At 39.8% G+C, this 17,126-nt stretch overlaps 1 protein-coding gene and 1 pseudogene across 12 annotated transcripts in view; one reads left to right on the top strand and one right to left on the bottom strand.

Annotated features, from left to right (window-relative positions):
• HEATR5A (HEAT repeat containing 5A) overlaps positions 1-14,718 on the top strand; it is a 132,300-nt gene extending 117,582 nt beyond the window's left edge. For 10 of the 12 annotated variants that reach the window (XM_074393311.1, XM_074393310.1, XM_074393305.1 and 7 more), the window contains 5 exons: positions 1,521-1,793; positions 3,403-3,627; positions 10,577-10,731; positions 12,262-12,475; positions 12,760-14,718. In XM_074393311.1, coding sequence (XP_074249412.1) covers positions 1,521-1,793; positions 3,403-3,627; positions 10,577-10,731; positions 12,262-12,475; positions 12,760-13,067 — 1,175 coding nt within the window. In that variant the 3' untranslated portion in view covers positions 13,068-14,718. Of the gene's footprint in view, positions 1-1,520; positions 1,804-3,402; positions 3,628-10,576; positions 10,732-12,261; positions 12,476-12,759 lie in introns of those variants that run through there. The other 2 variants (XM_074393304.1, XM_074393313.1) reach the window with 2 other exon arrangements.
• On the bottom strand, positions 77-184 carry LOC120364234 (small nucleolar RNA U3; annotated as a pseudogene).
• Positions 14,719-17,126: the final 2,408 nt, after the last annotated feature.

Here is a 17,126-nt window from a genome sequence, read left to right as displayed (position 1 = left end):
TAACCAAACAGCATCATTCTTTTGTGAAGTATTATTTAATGTATCTATATGGTTTTGATAATCTTTTGTGTGTGGTACAAATAAAACATGTCTAGGCATGGCCCTGTTTTACTTTCTGTGCTCTACATTTAGAGAAACTTACCTAGTAATAAACTATAGAAATGATTCCTGAAAGTACAGTCTTTATGTATGGCTTTATTTATTTATTTTAAGACACAGGGTCTTACTCAGGTTGCCCAGGTTTGAGTGCAGTGGCAGTCTTGGCTCACTGCATCCTCAGCCTTACAGGCTCAGACGATTCTCCTACCTTAGCCTCCTGAGAAGTTGAGACTACAGGCACACGCCACCATACCTGGCTAAGTTTTTGTATTTTTTAGTAGAGACAGGGTGTGGCTGTGTTGCCCAGCCTAGTCTCTCAAAACTCCTGGACTAAGGCAATCCACCCACCTCCGCCTCCCAAAGTGCTGGGATTACAGGCATGAGCCACCATGCCTGACCTGGCATGGCTTTAAATCCTCTCATTCACCTCTATGTTAGTTTAGATATTGTCAGTATTTAAACTACTATTCTTTTGGGGAAATGAGAATTTTAACAAACCCTGGAAGAAGTAAATCCCTTACACTACTAGAGTACTTGCTTTAGCTGTGTTTACCAATGTGCATGGAAAGAACTTACATTTGCAGATTGTTCATTTACAAGTCTAATATGGTATTGAATAGTTTACCACTTAAGATTATAGTTGACTACATATTATAGAAAACCCAATATAACAGTAGATTTAAACCCCAAAGATTTATTTGCCCATCTGAAAAGGCAGCCAGAGGTAGGCAGTCTAGGGCTGGTATGGCACCTTCTTAAAGATGTTAAGGACATAAGTTTCTTTCTGCCAAGCCACCATCGATACCTAAAGTCACAAGATAATTTCTGGAGCTCTAGCTATCAGGTTTATAGTCTTAATAGCAACAAGGAGTTAATCAGGCAATATTGTAAGGGTGACAGAATTATAAAGACTTCTTTTGACCCATTGCAATAAGTAGTCATAATAAAGATGATTACTTTTACCTTCATAACTTCTTTCTGCGTCTTTAACACCCAAAATTTAGTCATTAAATATATTTCCTGGCTGAGTGTGGTGGCTCATGCCTGTAATCCCAGCACTTTGGGAGGCCAAGGTGGGTGGATGATTTGAGATCAAGAGTTCAAGACCAGCCTGGCCAACATGGTGAAACCTCCTATCTACAAAAAATACAAAAATGAGCTGAGCATGATGGTGTGCGCCTGTAATCCTAGCTACTTGGGTGGCTGAGGCAGGAGAATCGCTTGAACCCGGGAGGCAGAGGTTGCAGTGAGCCAAGATCACACCACTGCACTCCAGCCTGGGTGACAGAGTGAGACTCCATCTCAAAAAAATTAAAATAAAATAAATATATTTCCTGTAACAGGATTTAACTAAATTGCCATCTACCAGAAGCAACGCAAGCATAAAGTATTTATTAAACACTATTCTTTCTGTCTTTTAGTTGATGATGGAGCTGCTGAAAAGGAAACTCTGCCGGAGTTTGGAGAGGGAAAGGACACCGGAGGACTTGTGCCTGGGAAGTCTTTGGTGTTTGCAACACTGGAATTGTGTGTATGCATTCTAGTTAGACAGCTCCCAGAACTAAATCCTAAATTGACAGGTAGTCCAGGAGTAAAAGCTACAAAGCCACAGATGCTGTCAGAGGATGGAAGTAGATTGGTTTCAGCTGCATTGGTTATCCTTTCTGAACTTCCTGCAGTGTGTTCTCCTGAAGGTATGCTGTGGTATGTGATTGATTTACTTGACCTAGAAGAGAAATGGTTTTAATGGATAATAGAGTCTAGCTGCTTTCTTTTTAAATGAATGCTGATCCAAACATTTGAGTATTGTCTTTAATCCTCTACGATTAGGATTACATTTTAATAAATTGTTTTACTAAAAGAGTGAAAATATAGAGGGCTAGGCGTGGTGGCTCACACTTGTAATCCCTACACTTTGGGAGGCCGTGTTGGGTGGATCACTTGAGGTCGGGAGTTCTAGACCAGCCTGACCAACATGGTGAAACTCCATCTCTACTAAAAATACAAAATTAGCCAGACATGGTGGCACATGCCTATAGTCCCAGCTAGTCAGGCTAAGGCAGAAGAATCACTTGAACCCAGGAGGTGGAGTTTGCAGTGAGCCAGGATAGCACCATTACACTTCAGCATGGGTGATGAGTGAAATTATGTCTTAAAAAAAAAAAAGAGTGAAAAGATAGAGACAGCAACTATTATCAATAGATACGCTCTTCTATGATTGACAGTACTTCTGACCAGTCAGTGGCCGTTATTAACACCTGGGCATGTTTTGGCATACAATTTCTGACAGACTTTTCCAGCTTCAGTGATGGCAGAAGTTTGTCATTATATCTAGTTCTGTTTGGAATTGACTTCATACTCTTTTTTTTCTTGTTGTTTGACACAAGTACTTTCTCTTGTCACCTAGGCTGTAGTGCAGTAGGACAATCATAGTTCACTGTAACCTCAAACTCCAGGGCTCAAGCAATCATCCTGCCTTAGCTTCCTGAGTAGTTAGGACTCAGGCCTGTGCCATCATACCTGGCTTTTAAAAAAAATTTTTTTTTGTAGAGTTGGGATCTTGCTAACCAGGCTGGTCTTGAACTCCTGGCCTCAGGTGATCCTCCCTCATTGGCATCCCAAAGTGCTGGAACTACAGGTGTGAGCCACCATGCCCAGCAAGTCCATACTCTTTAACATAGCATTTAAGGCTCTCTTTGTGGCTCTGCTAAGTTGTTATCTTTTCTCAATTCCTTCTTTGTAAATCCTACACCCTGGAGGCTTCATTGTTCATCTGCTAAATTGTTATCTTTTCTCAATTCCTTCTTTGTAAATCCTACACCCTGGAAGCTTCATTGTTCATCCTTGTTCTCTGCTACCAGGTTATTTGATCTGGAATAACCCTTTTTAAAGCATTGAGATAAAGTCTCACCGTGTTGCCCAGGCAACTTTGTGAATGTTCTTAATGCCACTGGATTGTACACTAAAAGTTGTTAAAATGATAAACTTTATGTTATATATATTTTACCACAGTAAACAATAAATGAAAATAAATTTATCAACTGTCAAATAAAACAAAAACAGCAAAAGCATAGTGATACTTATACAGTTTAAACATCATCTCCATTTATAACCATCAATCCTTAATCCATCCTTAAAAATTTTAATAAAGCGACTTACATTATATTAATAATTACAGTTCTTTATTAGAAATCATCTTTTAGAAGCTCAAAATCTAATGTTGTCTTACTCCTGGATGATTTCTTTTTAGGAACCATATTATGTTAAAATCCAGTGTGTTTTTTAAAATTTTGTATTTTACAGGAAGCATCTCAGTTCTCCCTACTATATTGTACCTCACAATTGGGGTCCTCAGAGAGACTGCTGTGAAGTTACCTGGGGGCCAGTTATCGTCAACAGCTGCAGCTTCCCTACAGGCTCTAAAAGGAATATTGTCTTCTCCAATGGCCCGGGCAGAAAAGAGCCATACTGCTTGGACTGACCTTCTTCGAAGTGCTTTAACAACAATTCTTGACTGTTGGGATCCAGGTAATTAAGGCTGTGTGGAAGCAGTTCCGTTTGTTTTAAAAAGTGAGAAGAGTTTTTTGAGGATAAGATATTTGACTTGATCATATTTGGCCATATCACCTAGAGGAGACTGTATTCAATACTAGTGTTTAGAGCAGGCGTCCCCAAACTTTTTACAAAGGGGCCAGTTCACTGTCCCTCAGACCGTTGGAGGGCCGCCACATACTGTGCTCCTCTCACTGACCACCAGTGAAAGAGGTGCCCCTTCCTGAAGTGCGGCGGAGGGGCAGATAAATGGCCTCAGGGAGCCGCATGCGGCCCACAGGCCGTAGTTTGGGGACGCCTGGTTTAGAGGATATGTACAAGTAGATAGAAAGTTGGATGGGCACGGTGGCTCACACCTGTACTCCCAGCACTTTGGGAGCCAAGGCAGGAGGTCAGGGCCAGCTGGCCAACATGGTGAAACCCTGTCTCTACTAAAAATACAAAAATCAGCGAGGTGTGGTGCCACATGCCTGTAATCCCAGCTACTCAGGAAGCTGAGATAGGAGAATTGCTTGAACTCAGGAGGCAGAGGTTGCAAGGAGCCGAGATCACACCACTGCACTCCAGACTGGATAAAAAAGTGAGACTCCATCTCAAAAAAAAAAAGAAAGCTGTGTTCTGGAGCCAGGCGCGGTGGCTTACCTCTGTAATCCCAGCACTTTGGGAGGACGAGGCTGGCAGATCACTTGAGGTCAGGAGTTCAAGGCCCCCTGGCCAACATGGTAAAACCTCATCGCTATTAAAAATACAAAAATTAGGCCGGGCGCGGTGGCTCAAGCCTGTAATCCCAGCACTTTGGGAGGCCGAGGCGGGTGGATCACAAGGTCAAGAGATCGAGACCATCCTGGTCAATATGGTGAAACCCTGTCTCTACTAAAAATACAAAAACTAGCTGGGCATGGTGGCGCGTGCCTGTAATCCGAGCTACTCAGGAGGCTGAGGCAGGAGAATTGCCTGAACCCAGGAGGCGGAGGTTGCGGTGAGCCAAGATCGTGCCATTGCACTCCAGCCTGGGTAACAAGAGCGAAACTCTGTCTCAAAAAAAAAAAAAAAAAATACAAAAATTAGCCAGTTGTGATAATTCATGCCTGTGGTCCCAGCTCATGGAAGGCTGAGGCAGGAGAATTGCTTCAACCCAGGTGGCAGAGCTTGTAGTGAGCTAAGATCATGCCACTGCACCCCAGCCTAGGTGACAGAACAAGACTCTTAAAATAATAAAATAAAAAAGTTGTGTTCTGATTTTAGCCCTTAATGCAGTTAAATGTCAGGCAACCGATACGCTGACAGTGAAAGACCTTCAGATGTAATAGTATGTTTAGTAAAAAAATATAGTATGATCCTTTCTAGCCAACAGAAGCGTTTAATACCGTATACTGAAAAGTACATAAGCCATACAAAAAGACCAATCTGGTTCATTATGCCTGGTGACTCACCAACTTACCCAGTTTTTCTGCACCTTAGTTTTCTTATTAATAAATAGGGATATTATGTGGCAAGAAATTGTAAGAGCAGTAACTTAATATGTGAAAAGCATCTCACTTATTACCTGGCATGCATCAATAAATAATAGCCAGTATTATTTTCAGCATCCATTTAAATTTCTCTTATTTTGTAAGGTTTTTATTTTCATTCGTATGTTGTAGTGATTATAAAAAGTCTTTAGAAATATTATACATTTTCCCTGCCTTCCCAGTTTTGTTTATAAATGTTACAATTAGCCATATTTGATTTTACACACAAAATGTTTTCAAGTGAAATCAGCATTTATTGACCACCCACTTTGCCCAGAGTTGGAAATCTAGTGGAGTTTGGCTCCTATAAATTGCTACAGAGTGTGATTAATACCTTAAGAATCTCCCAAAGACAATAGTAATGTCTTAATTATCACTGCATTTCTAGTACAGTAAAGAAAACTTCTAGTTGGTTTACAGAAAATGGGAGTAATTAGTACTATTTGAGTGAAATCAGGCAGAGTGTCACAAATAGGATTCTCTAAAAGTAATCACTGTCGGGGAGTTTGGGGAGTGAGAAGTTTATTGAGAAACAACATCTGTGAAGGGAAGAGGGAGGGGAAGGCAATACTGGGCAAAAGAAGTCAAACGGTGACAGTTTCCCAACAAATCTCAGTAAACCAGTCTGGGGAGCTCTGGAGCCATATTGTCCATCAGAGTGTTTTAACATAGAACAGAAATGGCTTGGACTTCTAATGTGGGCTGCTCCAGGAAGGATTTGATCTCAGATAGGACAGCTATCTCTAGCTGAAGTTGACCCAGAAGGAGCTTGACCCTTGTTCACACTTCCCACAGCTGGGCAGCACGTTCTCCCTTATAGGGGATCTCAGTGGCATCTCTGTATCCACCGCTAGAGTCTTCGCAGAAGAGTCAACGTCTTAAAGGATTACAAAGTTTTCTCCACATGGACATCATAGAAATGGATTCTAGGAATCGCTTGAACCTGGGAGGCAGAGATTGCAGTAAGCCAAGATCGCACCTCTGCACTCCAGCCTGGGCAACAGAGCAAAACTCTGTCTCAAAAAAAAAGAAAAATGGATTCTAGGTACAACAGTTTGTCCAAAAACTTGGAAAACTACAGCTAGGGAAGGCAAGTAGAACAATGAGGGAGTGTGGATTTGGATAGAAGAGTGTAAGAATGGTGAATGGCGATTAGTAGAGAAACGAAGTTGGATGGTAGATGGGGTCAGATTATGGAGGGTTTGGCATGATTTGGACTGCCTTTATTAGGCATGTGGAATCATGAAAGGGTTTTAAGAAGGGAAGTAATGTGCTCAGATTTGGGGGTTTTTTTTGTGTGTTTTTTTTTTTTGAGTTGGAGTCTCTCTGTTACCAGGCTGGAGTGCAGTGGTATGATCTCAGCTCACTGCAACCTCTGCGTTCAAGCAGTTCTTCTGCCTCAGCCTTCCAAGCAGCTGGGACTAAAGAGGAGTAAATAGATAAAGTGGTATGGATAGCCTGGTGCAGTGGCACGTGCCTGTAGTCCCAGCTACTCAGGAGGCTGAGGTGGGAGGATTTCTTGAGCCCAGGAGTTCTGGACTGTAGTGCACTATGCTGATCAGGTGTCCGCACTAAGTTCAGCATCAATACGGTGACCTCCCGGGAGTGGAGGACCACCAGGTTGCCTAAGGAAGGGTGAACCAGCCCAGGTCAGAAACAGAGCAAGTCAAAACTCTTGTGCTGATCAGTAGTGGGATCGTGCCTGTGAATAGCCACTGCACTCCAGCCTGGGCAACATAGCAAGACCCCGTCTCTAAAATTAAAAATATATATATATATAAAAAAATTTTTAAGTGGTATGGATAAAGAGGAGTAAAATGATGAAAAGTAAAATGTTAAACAGTTTTCAACAGAACTTACTGATTGATTTAGGAGATGAAAGGGTAGGATGACTTGAGCGTTCAAATGTGATTAAGAGAAATAACCAGTGAGAGTTTTTAGGAGAAGATAATGAGTTGATATGAAATGCCTAGAGGATCATCAAATGCCCTAGAGCAGATGGGTAGAGGTGCAGAATTCAAGAAAGTAGTCTGGGCTAGAGATACTTTTTGGACTATATATGTATTTGGGAGCTGTCAGCGTAACCTGTGGGACAGTTGAAATCACCCAACTTGAGTTTATGGAGCAACAAGAGGACCAAAATCGAGATGAGGGATTCAGAAGATAATGTGTAGTTACAGAAACCAAAGAAAAGAGGATTTTTAAGAGAAGAAGTGGTCAACAGTATAAAATACTGTAGAGCGGCCAAACAGTATAGGGGATAGAGCTCACAGTGTTGAGGCACAAATGAGGTTTAAGGAATGAGAAAGATCAAGTACAGGCTTCTCTTGACAGGAAGAAGAGAAATAGCTAAACGGAAAGTGTAAGGTCAAGAAATAACTTTTTTTAAGATGACACTCAAGCATGAGTTCATACTTACAGGGGGTTAAAAGGAGGTGGACATGGGTTGTAGTTAGAAGTATTAGAAAGGAAAGCAGCATCCCTGTCCAGGCAGAAGCAATAAAATGTACAGACATTTAAAAGGATTGCCCTCTGCCAATATGAGGAAAGAACAGGAGATAATGATGGAAAATAATATAACTACAGGCTTGGCCAGTCAATATGGCTCGAGCCTATAATCTCAGCACTTTGGGAGGCTATGGCAGGAGGACCACTTGAGGCCAGGAGTTCAAAGACCAACGTGGGCAACACAGCAAGATACTATCTCTACAAATAATAATTCATGTTGAGGGTTATGATGAGTTTGCCTCTTTTTTTTTCTCTCACACACATACACACACACACATGGGTGAGTGGTGGTGTTTTTTTTTTTTATTTGATTGTGTATCAGGGAATGAAGCTACAATAGAATTTAGGATTTAGACTAGCTACTGAGAGAAATTAAGGAGTTGATTATGACAGATTAAATGTTAAATGTTTGCTACCCAACAGATTGCCCCAAAACTTAGTGGCTTAAAAGAGCAAACACACTTATTATCTGACAATTTCTATAGGCCCAGGATTAGGAGCAGTTTAGCTAGGTGGAGATGACTCATTCATATGGCTGTTGGCAAGAGGCCTCAGTTTCTGCCACATAGGCTTTTCATGGGGCTAATGCTAAGCGAATCTTGCATCTGTCCTAGGTAAAAGAGATTAAAACTAAAGGGATTTTAGAAGAAATGGTAAGAGGAATCCAGGAGAACTTTATCTTACTGAGAATAAAAAGACATTTTTACCAAACAGATTAGCTGACTCTGTTGCAGTTTCGAGTTGCTGTAAGTGGTTAAAAATAACTTTGCTATAAGGGAAGCAGTATAGCATTGTAGTTAACAGTACACTCTGTAATCAAACTTTTTGCCTTTCTAATTGTGTGACTTGGACAAATGACTCAATATCTGTTTCTCGTCCATAAAATGGGGGATGTAAGAGTACCTACCTCATGGTGCTGTTAACCCATGTTGATTAATTATTTAATGTATATAAAGTGCTTATAACAGTGCTACATGTTAATTTTAAATATTAACTGTGTATTTATTTTACCTTTAAGTCATTCACGTCTTGTTTTTTTTTTTTTTTTTTTTTTTTTTTGAGACGGAGTTTCGCTCTTGTTTTCCAGGCTGGAGTGCAATGGCGCGATCTCGGCTCACCGCAACCTCCGCCTCCTGGGTTCAGGCAATTCTCCTGCCTCAGCCTCCTGAGAGGCTGGGATTACAGGCACGCGCCACCATGCCCAGCTAATTTTTTGTATTTTGAGTAGAGACGGGGTTTCACCACGTTGACCAGGATGGTCTCGATCTCTTGACCTCGTGATCCACCCACCTCGGCCTCCCAAAGTGTTGGGATTACAGGCATGAGCCACCGCGCCCGGCCTCACGTCTTGTATAAAATAAATCTTACTCATCCATAAAAGTTTGCTTTCATTGCTGCTGTGCCTCTGGAGTATAGTCAGCTCAGATATTATCTCCTCAAGGCTTTCTCTGGCTGCCCAGTATAGACTGTCCTGGGTTACTTTCTATGTTGTTGTTTGTTTTAAAGAGATGGGACCTGCTATGTTGCCCAGTCTGGAGGGCAGTGTCTGTTCACAGGCGTGATCATTGTGCACTGTAGCCTCGATCTCCTGGGCTCAACCAGTCCTCTCACCTCAGTGTCTCAAGTAGCTGGGACTACAGACATGCACCACTGTTCCTGATGTGGTGAGGTGTTTTGTTTTGTTTTTTTTTGAGACAGATTCTTCCTTTTCCACTCAGGTTGGAATGCAGTAGCACAATCTCAGATCATTGCAACCTCCACTTCCCCAGGGTCAAGTGATTCTCCTGCCTCAGCCACCCGAGAAGCTGGGATGACAGGGGCCCGCTACCACCCCCAGCCAATTTTTGTATTTTTAGTAGAGACAGGGTTTTGCCATGTTGGCCAGGCTGATCTCAAACTCCTGACCTCAAGTGATCTGCCCTCTTCGGCCTCCCAAACTGCTGGGATTACAAGCGTGAGCCACCATGCCTGGCCGGTTTTTTAAATATATTTTTATATGCTCAGACTTTAACACTAGCTGAAAGTCTTTATTTGCTTCTCAGTTTATAATGTATCTTCTCTATAAGATGTGCCTAAAAGAGGGCTGGCACACTTAAGTACTTGTTGAATGAATGTGACCAAAGCTACTAAAGTAGTATGTATGTCATTTCTTCATAAGTAACAAGCCATCCTTAAACAATTTAAGTAGTTGAATTTGCCACACCTTTCCTTTTTGAAACAGTGATTTTTTTTTCCACAGCAGCTTCATTAAAATTATTTAATGAGAATATGACAAAAATAAAGGTAGATTACTTCTAATAGAAAATTTCTTCAAATGATTGTGGCCTACACAGCTGTTTTCAGGTTTTTGTCTACTTTTGAGAAATCATATATGTAAAGTGCTAAGGTATTTTCACTTGATACATGTATTATCAAAATACTTTAACGAAGAAAATATAATTATCCAAGCATTTCTGTGTTGCTTCACAGCAAAAATAATTAACATGATAGGTAACATATATTGATCATCAAGTATAGCATACTATTCTAAATGCTTCACATAGATTAATTCATTTAATCTTCATAAACCTATCAGTGTGAGTGCTGCTGTTATTCCCATTTTACAGATGTGAAAACTGAAGATGGATTTAGATGTCCAAAGTCACACAACTAATAAATATGTATTCCTAGTAAATGTATATATTTACCGATGTCTTATCCTTTAAAGATTACCATTACTTTTTAGTTCTTAGCTCTAGAATTATTTATAATGCATATCTTAAAATGTACATTTGCCAGAGTTCTTAATCAGCATTCATTGTGTCTAATTGTGTACACCAAACTATTACTACCAAACTGAAAACAGCTTCACGCAGGTATATAAAGCAGTAAATTTGATCTGTTTCTAATAGAACTTTTCTTTTTAGTTGATGAAACACACCAAGAACTTGATGAAGTCAGTCTACTTACTGCTATCACAGTGTTTATTTTGTCTACCAGTCCAGAAGTAACTACTATCCCATGCCTTCAGAAGCACTGTATTGATAAGTTTAAAGCTACTCTTGAGATAAAAGATCCTATGGTAAGTGTCTTTTAGCAGAAAGATGTTAGTGATTGGACTATGGCTAGGCTTTTGCAAACTTTTATTTGTGATTTGTTGACTCCAATAGGAAGTATTAGACTACAAATTTTTGTTTTTAGATTTGGATTAATTTCTGTTAGAGTGACAAAGCCCAATAACAGTAGTCTTGTTCTTCAGCCCTAAGGGTAGAGGATAGTGGCAGAAGAGGAAATGTTAAAAAACTAAATTTGAAATGGAGGACTCTTAAGATTGATGTAGCACTAGAACTTTATAAGGGACTTGCAAGATACTTGGTAGTGTATTATAGTGGATTTTCTTTAAACAAACAAACAAACAAAAACAAAAAACACAAGAGAAAGGGAGGCCGAGCACTGTGGCTCATGCCTGTAATTCCATCCAGCACTTTGGTAGGACATGCTGGGTGGATTGCTTGAGGCCAGAAGTCCGAGAGCAGCCTGGGCAGTATGGTAAGAACCCATCTCTACAAAAAATACAAAAATTAGCAAGGCGTGGTGGCACAGGCCTGTAGTCCCAGCTGCTCGGGGGCACTGAGGCAGTAGGATCACTTGAGCCTGGAACCTTGAGGCTGCAGTGAGCTGTGATCATGCCACTGCACTCCCGCCTGGGCAACAGACCCAGACTCTGTCTCAAAAGAAAAAAAGACTCCAAAACATACCTTCAGTAATATGATTGTGAAATAACAGGACCCATTCCAAAAGCAATACACACAAATTGATTCCATTCCTTTATGGCTCATTCATTTGCTTGAGTAATGTCCTATTTTTTATGTGCCACTAGGTGAGTTCATAGCCAATGATCACACATATATCTACTCCTGAAGATATAGGAACCAGATTTTCTCTCAGAAAAAATAATTATTAAAATACCATTACAGTTAATAAAAGTTGATTTATGTATTTGATGTATAGTCATTTCCTTTTATCCTCTGTCCTTTTGCCTGTTGCCTGCAGGAGCTTTGTATAGCAGTCTCCAAGTGGGGGCTCTGATGCATGATGACACTTAATTAGTATGGTCCAGACATGGTTCCTTGAAACACTTAGACCATGACATTTGAACATCAAATACATCACTTTCGTCTAAAACATTTTCTGAAATCAACAAAATATCTTTCAGGGTTGTATGTGTTTTGTTGTTTTCGGTGTTTTTTGTTTTGTTTTGTTTTGCTTTCTACGCATAAAAATGTTAAAGGAAGGCTTTGGATGATGTTTTTGTTTTTGTTTCACATTATGGAGAAAGACATGAGGGGAGAAACGGGAATTAGAGAAAAGAAAAAGTAACCACTCAGTTTGTTTCCTTGTTGTATCTATATACCTTTTTCCCATTCCAAACTGTCACAACCACTGTTAGCACAGAAGTTTGATTGCCTGTTGGCCCTTGGACTTTCAAAATTAAAGATAAATTAGAAATAAATTTAAATGCCTTTGCTACTTTAAAGAGCAAAGAGTCCTCAGGTACTTTTTAAAAAAATTTATTTATAGTATTTGCTATTCTTTTCTCTTACCTGCTTAGGTACAAATCAAGACCTACCAGCTCCTACATTCCATCTTTCAGTATCCAAATCCAGCTGTTTCCTACCCATATATTTACTCTTTAGCATCCTGTATCCTGGAAAAACTACAGGAAATAGACAAGAGAAAACCTGAAAACACTGCTGAGCTTCAGATCTTCCAAGAAGGCATAAAGGTCTTAGAAACACTGGTTACTGTTGCTGAAGAACACCATCGTAAGTGTCAGCACTAAATTCATACTAACTCAGAATCTCTACAAAAATCAGGATTTTACTGTTACTTAAATTACAAAACATTTAATCACATTATATCTGTATTTCACATTCATTGAAAGGTCTTATGTTAATCCCAAGTATTGATATTATTTAGTATTAATTTAGAAGAGATTAGTCGAATTGTTTTCTTCAGTGGGGAAAAATGAATACAGATCAAGTGCATTTGCAGCCTTATATTATGAATATTTATGTCCCTGAACTTACATCGTTTGTTTACTTTCTAGGCTCTCAGCTGGTGGCTTGTCTTTTGCCCATCCTCATTTCCTTCCTTTTGGATGAAAATGCTCTGGGATCAGCAACTTCCATAATGAGAAGTTTACATGACTTTGCTCTGCAAAGTCTCATGCAGATTGGACCTCAGTATTCATCTGTTTTTAAAAGTTTAGTGGCTTCTTCTCCAGCCCTAAAAGCCCGCCTTGAGGCTGCTATAAAGGGCAATCAGGAAAGTGTCAAAGTCAAGATACCAACATCTAAATATACTAAGAGTCCTGGAAAAAATTCAAGCATCCAATTAAAGACCAATTTCCTCTGATGTTATTTTTTTGGAATAGTAAGCACCTTAATATTTAATACTTGATCATTTCCTTCTCTTTGGGGACAAAAGTGACATGTTAGACACAGTGCTCTTGGAGGTCTAGTTGATTGTTTTACCTTAATTAGCTGTAAGCAGCATACATAACAATTTTTTGTGTTGGGGAGGGGGGCTGTGGTTTTTTTTTGTTTTTTTTTTTTGTTTTCATTTAAAAAGACAATGGAGCTATCTTATCAGGAATTTTAAGAAAGTGCTAAAGAACTAAACTTACTAACCAATTCACTGCTGTAAAAATGAAATGGATTTCTTCTAACAGTCCATACACATGTGGCATACTTAATACAGTGATAGATAAAAATATGGCTCTAGCATAAATGATCTGCACTAATATGGTATTCCAATTGCTGATTTAAAATTCTGCCTTGGCCAGGTGCCGTGGCTCACACCTATAACCCCAGCACTTTGGGAGGCTGAGGCGGGTGGATCATGAGGTCAGGAGTTCAAGACCAGCTTGGCCAAGATGCTGAAACCCCGTCTCTACTAAAAATACAAAATTAGCTGGACACAGTAGCAGGTGCCTGTAATCCCAGATACACAGGAGGCTGAGGCAGGAGAATCGTTTGAACATGAAAGGCGAAGGTTGCAGTGAGTTGAGATCGTGCCACTGCATTCCAGCCTGGGTGACAAGAGTAAGACTGCGTCTCTAAATAAATAAATATAATAGTACAAATTACAGCTTTACAGTGTAACATAAAATTTGGTATCTATATCACAGTTTTTCACCATCCTTTGGTTTAGTTTTTATTGGCTTCAGAAAATGGAAGTTTTACTCATCTTAAATAGAATAAGGCATCTCCACTATTTTTCAAATGGATTTTTATGTTACTTCTGTTAAACCAATTTTGTTCATTTTCATTTGTGGCAAACATTTATATCAGTGAGTTTTAATATAAGTTCATATCTATATTGTATTTAAATCAACTATGGGTTTATATAAATGCCAAGCTTAGTACAACAAATTTAGGTTATCAGTGAATACAAGTATGTTTTTTAAATATGAAACATTTTATTATAGAGAAAAGATTAATGAGGCAACGCATGGTGGCTCATTCCTGTAATCCCAGGACTTTGGGAGGCCGAGGTGGGCAAATCACGAGCAGCCTGGCCAGTATCGTGAAATCCCATCTCTACTAAAAATACAAAAAAAATTAGCCGGGTGTGGTGGTGGGCCCCTGTAGTCCTAGCTACTTGGGAGGGTGAGGCAGGAGAATCACTTGAATGCAGGAGGCAGAGGTTGCAGTGAGCCAAGATCGCACCACTGCTGCACTCCAGCCTGGGCGACAGAGCAAGATTCTGTCTCAAAAGAAAAAAGATTAATGATAAAATCATATTTGTTAAAAATATTTTTAACCCTGCTCATGATCGTTGATTCTTCTATTCAGTGTTACACTGTGTGAATCAAGCACTAGTCAAAACAGAGCATTTCCCTGTTAAAAACTACAAACCGAAGTGATAGGGGCATGTCAGAATTGAGAAAACACTTTGAAGCAAAAGCAATGTGATGTACTCTATTTTAGTATGTTTGTATATAAATACTATTAACACTACAATCAGTTTTTCTAAATTATATAAATAAAGCTAATTTTCTTTATCACTCTTGTATTTTTAAATTATTTTTACCAACAAAAGATGGCAGGTTGGTTTCTCTCACATGGATTCCAGAAAATCAGCCTTTTTTCTCAGAAGAGCCCTTTCTTTGGAGCATTCTTCGTGGTGCTTTAGATTCTCTGTCTCTTCCTAAGTGTCTCTGTCTCTTCCTAAGTGTTCCATTGAGTGTATATTTCTTATTGTTCCCTTTACCTAAAATGTCTTTTTCTCTCTCCTCTTCTGTCTGGTGATTGCCCACTCCTTTACGGCCTGGCTTAAATATCACCTTTTCTTGGTAACTCTCCTTAGCACTTCTTAACTTCCTCTTCCACCAAACAAATTTAACTGCTTCTTTATCTGTGTTTCTGTAGTGCTTAATATATTCTATGCATAAAAAAATTACATTGCAATTTGATTTTGTTTTGTTTTGTTTTTTGAGCCAAGGTCTTGTTCTGTTGCCCAGGCTGGAATGCAATGGTGTGAACACATTGCAGTGCAGTGCAGTGTTGACCTACTAGGCTCAAATGATCCTCCTGCCTCAGCCCCCGAAATAGCAGGGACTACAGATGTGCCTAATATAAAAAATTGTTTGTAGATAAGAGGTCTCACTACATTGCCCAGTCTGGTCTGAAATTCAAGCTATTCTCCCGCCTTAGCCTCCCAAAGTGCTAGGATTACAGGTGTGAGCCACCACCCCCGGCCCACATTGCATTTTAATTTTATCTTGTCTCAGACTGTGCCTCTTCAAAGGGAGAAATTATGTCTTCTATAACTGGCTCATTTAATAGCTATTGAATTGCACTGGTACAGGATGGATTGGGACTCAACTTCTTTGCCAAGCCAAATGCTGAACTAGGTTGTTCTTAGGCTGTAATTAATTAATTTGACTTAGGGATTTTTAAAAATTGTCTGTTTTAGCTGTTTCATTTACTTTGCTCTTAAACTTTAAGATTTCTACTCATTTAGTAGCCTAATGTCCCAAATATTTTGGATTAAAGGTGCTTATATGAATGTCAATAATTAGGAAAAAAACTATTATGTCCAGTGTCATGGAATTAGGAAATCTGAGCTATTACTAAATGTATTGCCTTATTTAATACATCACTGAATTATTAAATGTATCCTCCCAGCCAGGTGTGGCGGCTCATGGCTATAGTCCCAGGACTTTTGCAAGGCGGGCAGATCACCTGAGGTCAGGAGTTTGAGACCAGCCTAACCTACATGGAGAAACCCCGTCTCTACTAAAAATACAAAATTAGCGAGGCATGGTGGTGCGCACCTGTAACCCCAGCTACTCAGGAAGCTGAGGCTGGAGAATCACTTGAACCCAGGAGGCAGAGGATGCTCTGAGCCAAGATGGTGCCATTGCACTCCAGCCTGGGCAACGAGAGTGAAACTCTGTTTCTAGATAGATGATAGATAAATAGATAGATAGAGCGTGTGCCTGTGTGTCCTTACTGATAAAGAAATTAAGGCTTAACAGCTAGAATTTGAACCCATCTTTCTGATCCAAGCATCCATGCTGAGGACAGAAAAACTGCTCTGGCAGTCCCGATTCCATCAAGGTATAGCTTTTCTCCTCTTTGAGCACTCTGGGCTCCCTCAGGAGCCTTCCTCACTCTTTGCTGAAGATACTTTCAATTACATTTCTCCAAATTACAACTAAAAAGTCTCTGGCTAATACATTAGGAAAAAGTTTTTTAAAGTATCCTCTACAGCAGGCATCCCCAACTTTTTACACAGGGGGCCAGTTCACTGTCCCTCAGACCATTGGAGGGCCACCACATACTGTGCTCCTCTCACTGACCACCAATGAAAGAGGTGCCCCTTCCTGAAGTGTGGCGGCGGGCTGGATAAATGGCTTCGGGGGCCGCATGCAGCCCTCGGGGCCGTAGTTTGGGGAAGCCTGCTCTACAGTTTCTATGGGAATAGATTATATGCTTAGATATTGATGAATCTAATTGTAGTAAAGCACTTGCCTATAAATTAGCTTGGTAACTATTACTCTTGGTAACTCAAATTAAAAATGTTGATTAGCAACTTGGATGAAACCATCAAAATGGTATAATACTTGTCTTGAGCTTAATTTTTCCTAAGAAATAGAAGCAAAGCTACTAGTTAAGTCATTCTATTTAGCCCGTTGCTTAAAAGCTTTTACTTATATAAAACAAATTTCACCATCAACTTAAGGAACATTAAGGCCCTTGAAAAAAATGCAAGTAACTACTATAAAAGAGGTATGATTGTGAGGTTTGGGCTTAAAATTTATTTATTTTTTTAAAAAGGACGTATGCGTATAGTGCAATGGGAGCCCAGAGAAGAAAACTGGAGCTTCCAAGATCAATTTTATGGAAAGTAACATATGATACAGGCCTAAAGAATAGCACTTGATGGAATAGATACATAACCCAA

This window comes from Saimiri boliviensis, chromosome 2 (assembly GCF_048565385.1).
Source record: "Saimiri boliviensis isolate mSaiBol1 chromosome 2, mSaiBol1.pri, whole genome shotgun sequence".
Lineage (NCBI taxonomy): Eukaryota > Metazoa > Chordata > Mammalia > Primates > Cebidae > Saimiri > Saimiri boliviensis.
Note: the sequence above shows the minus strand (reverse complement) of the source record. Positions and strands in the feature narration are given on the sequence as shown.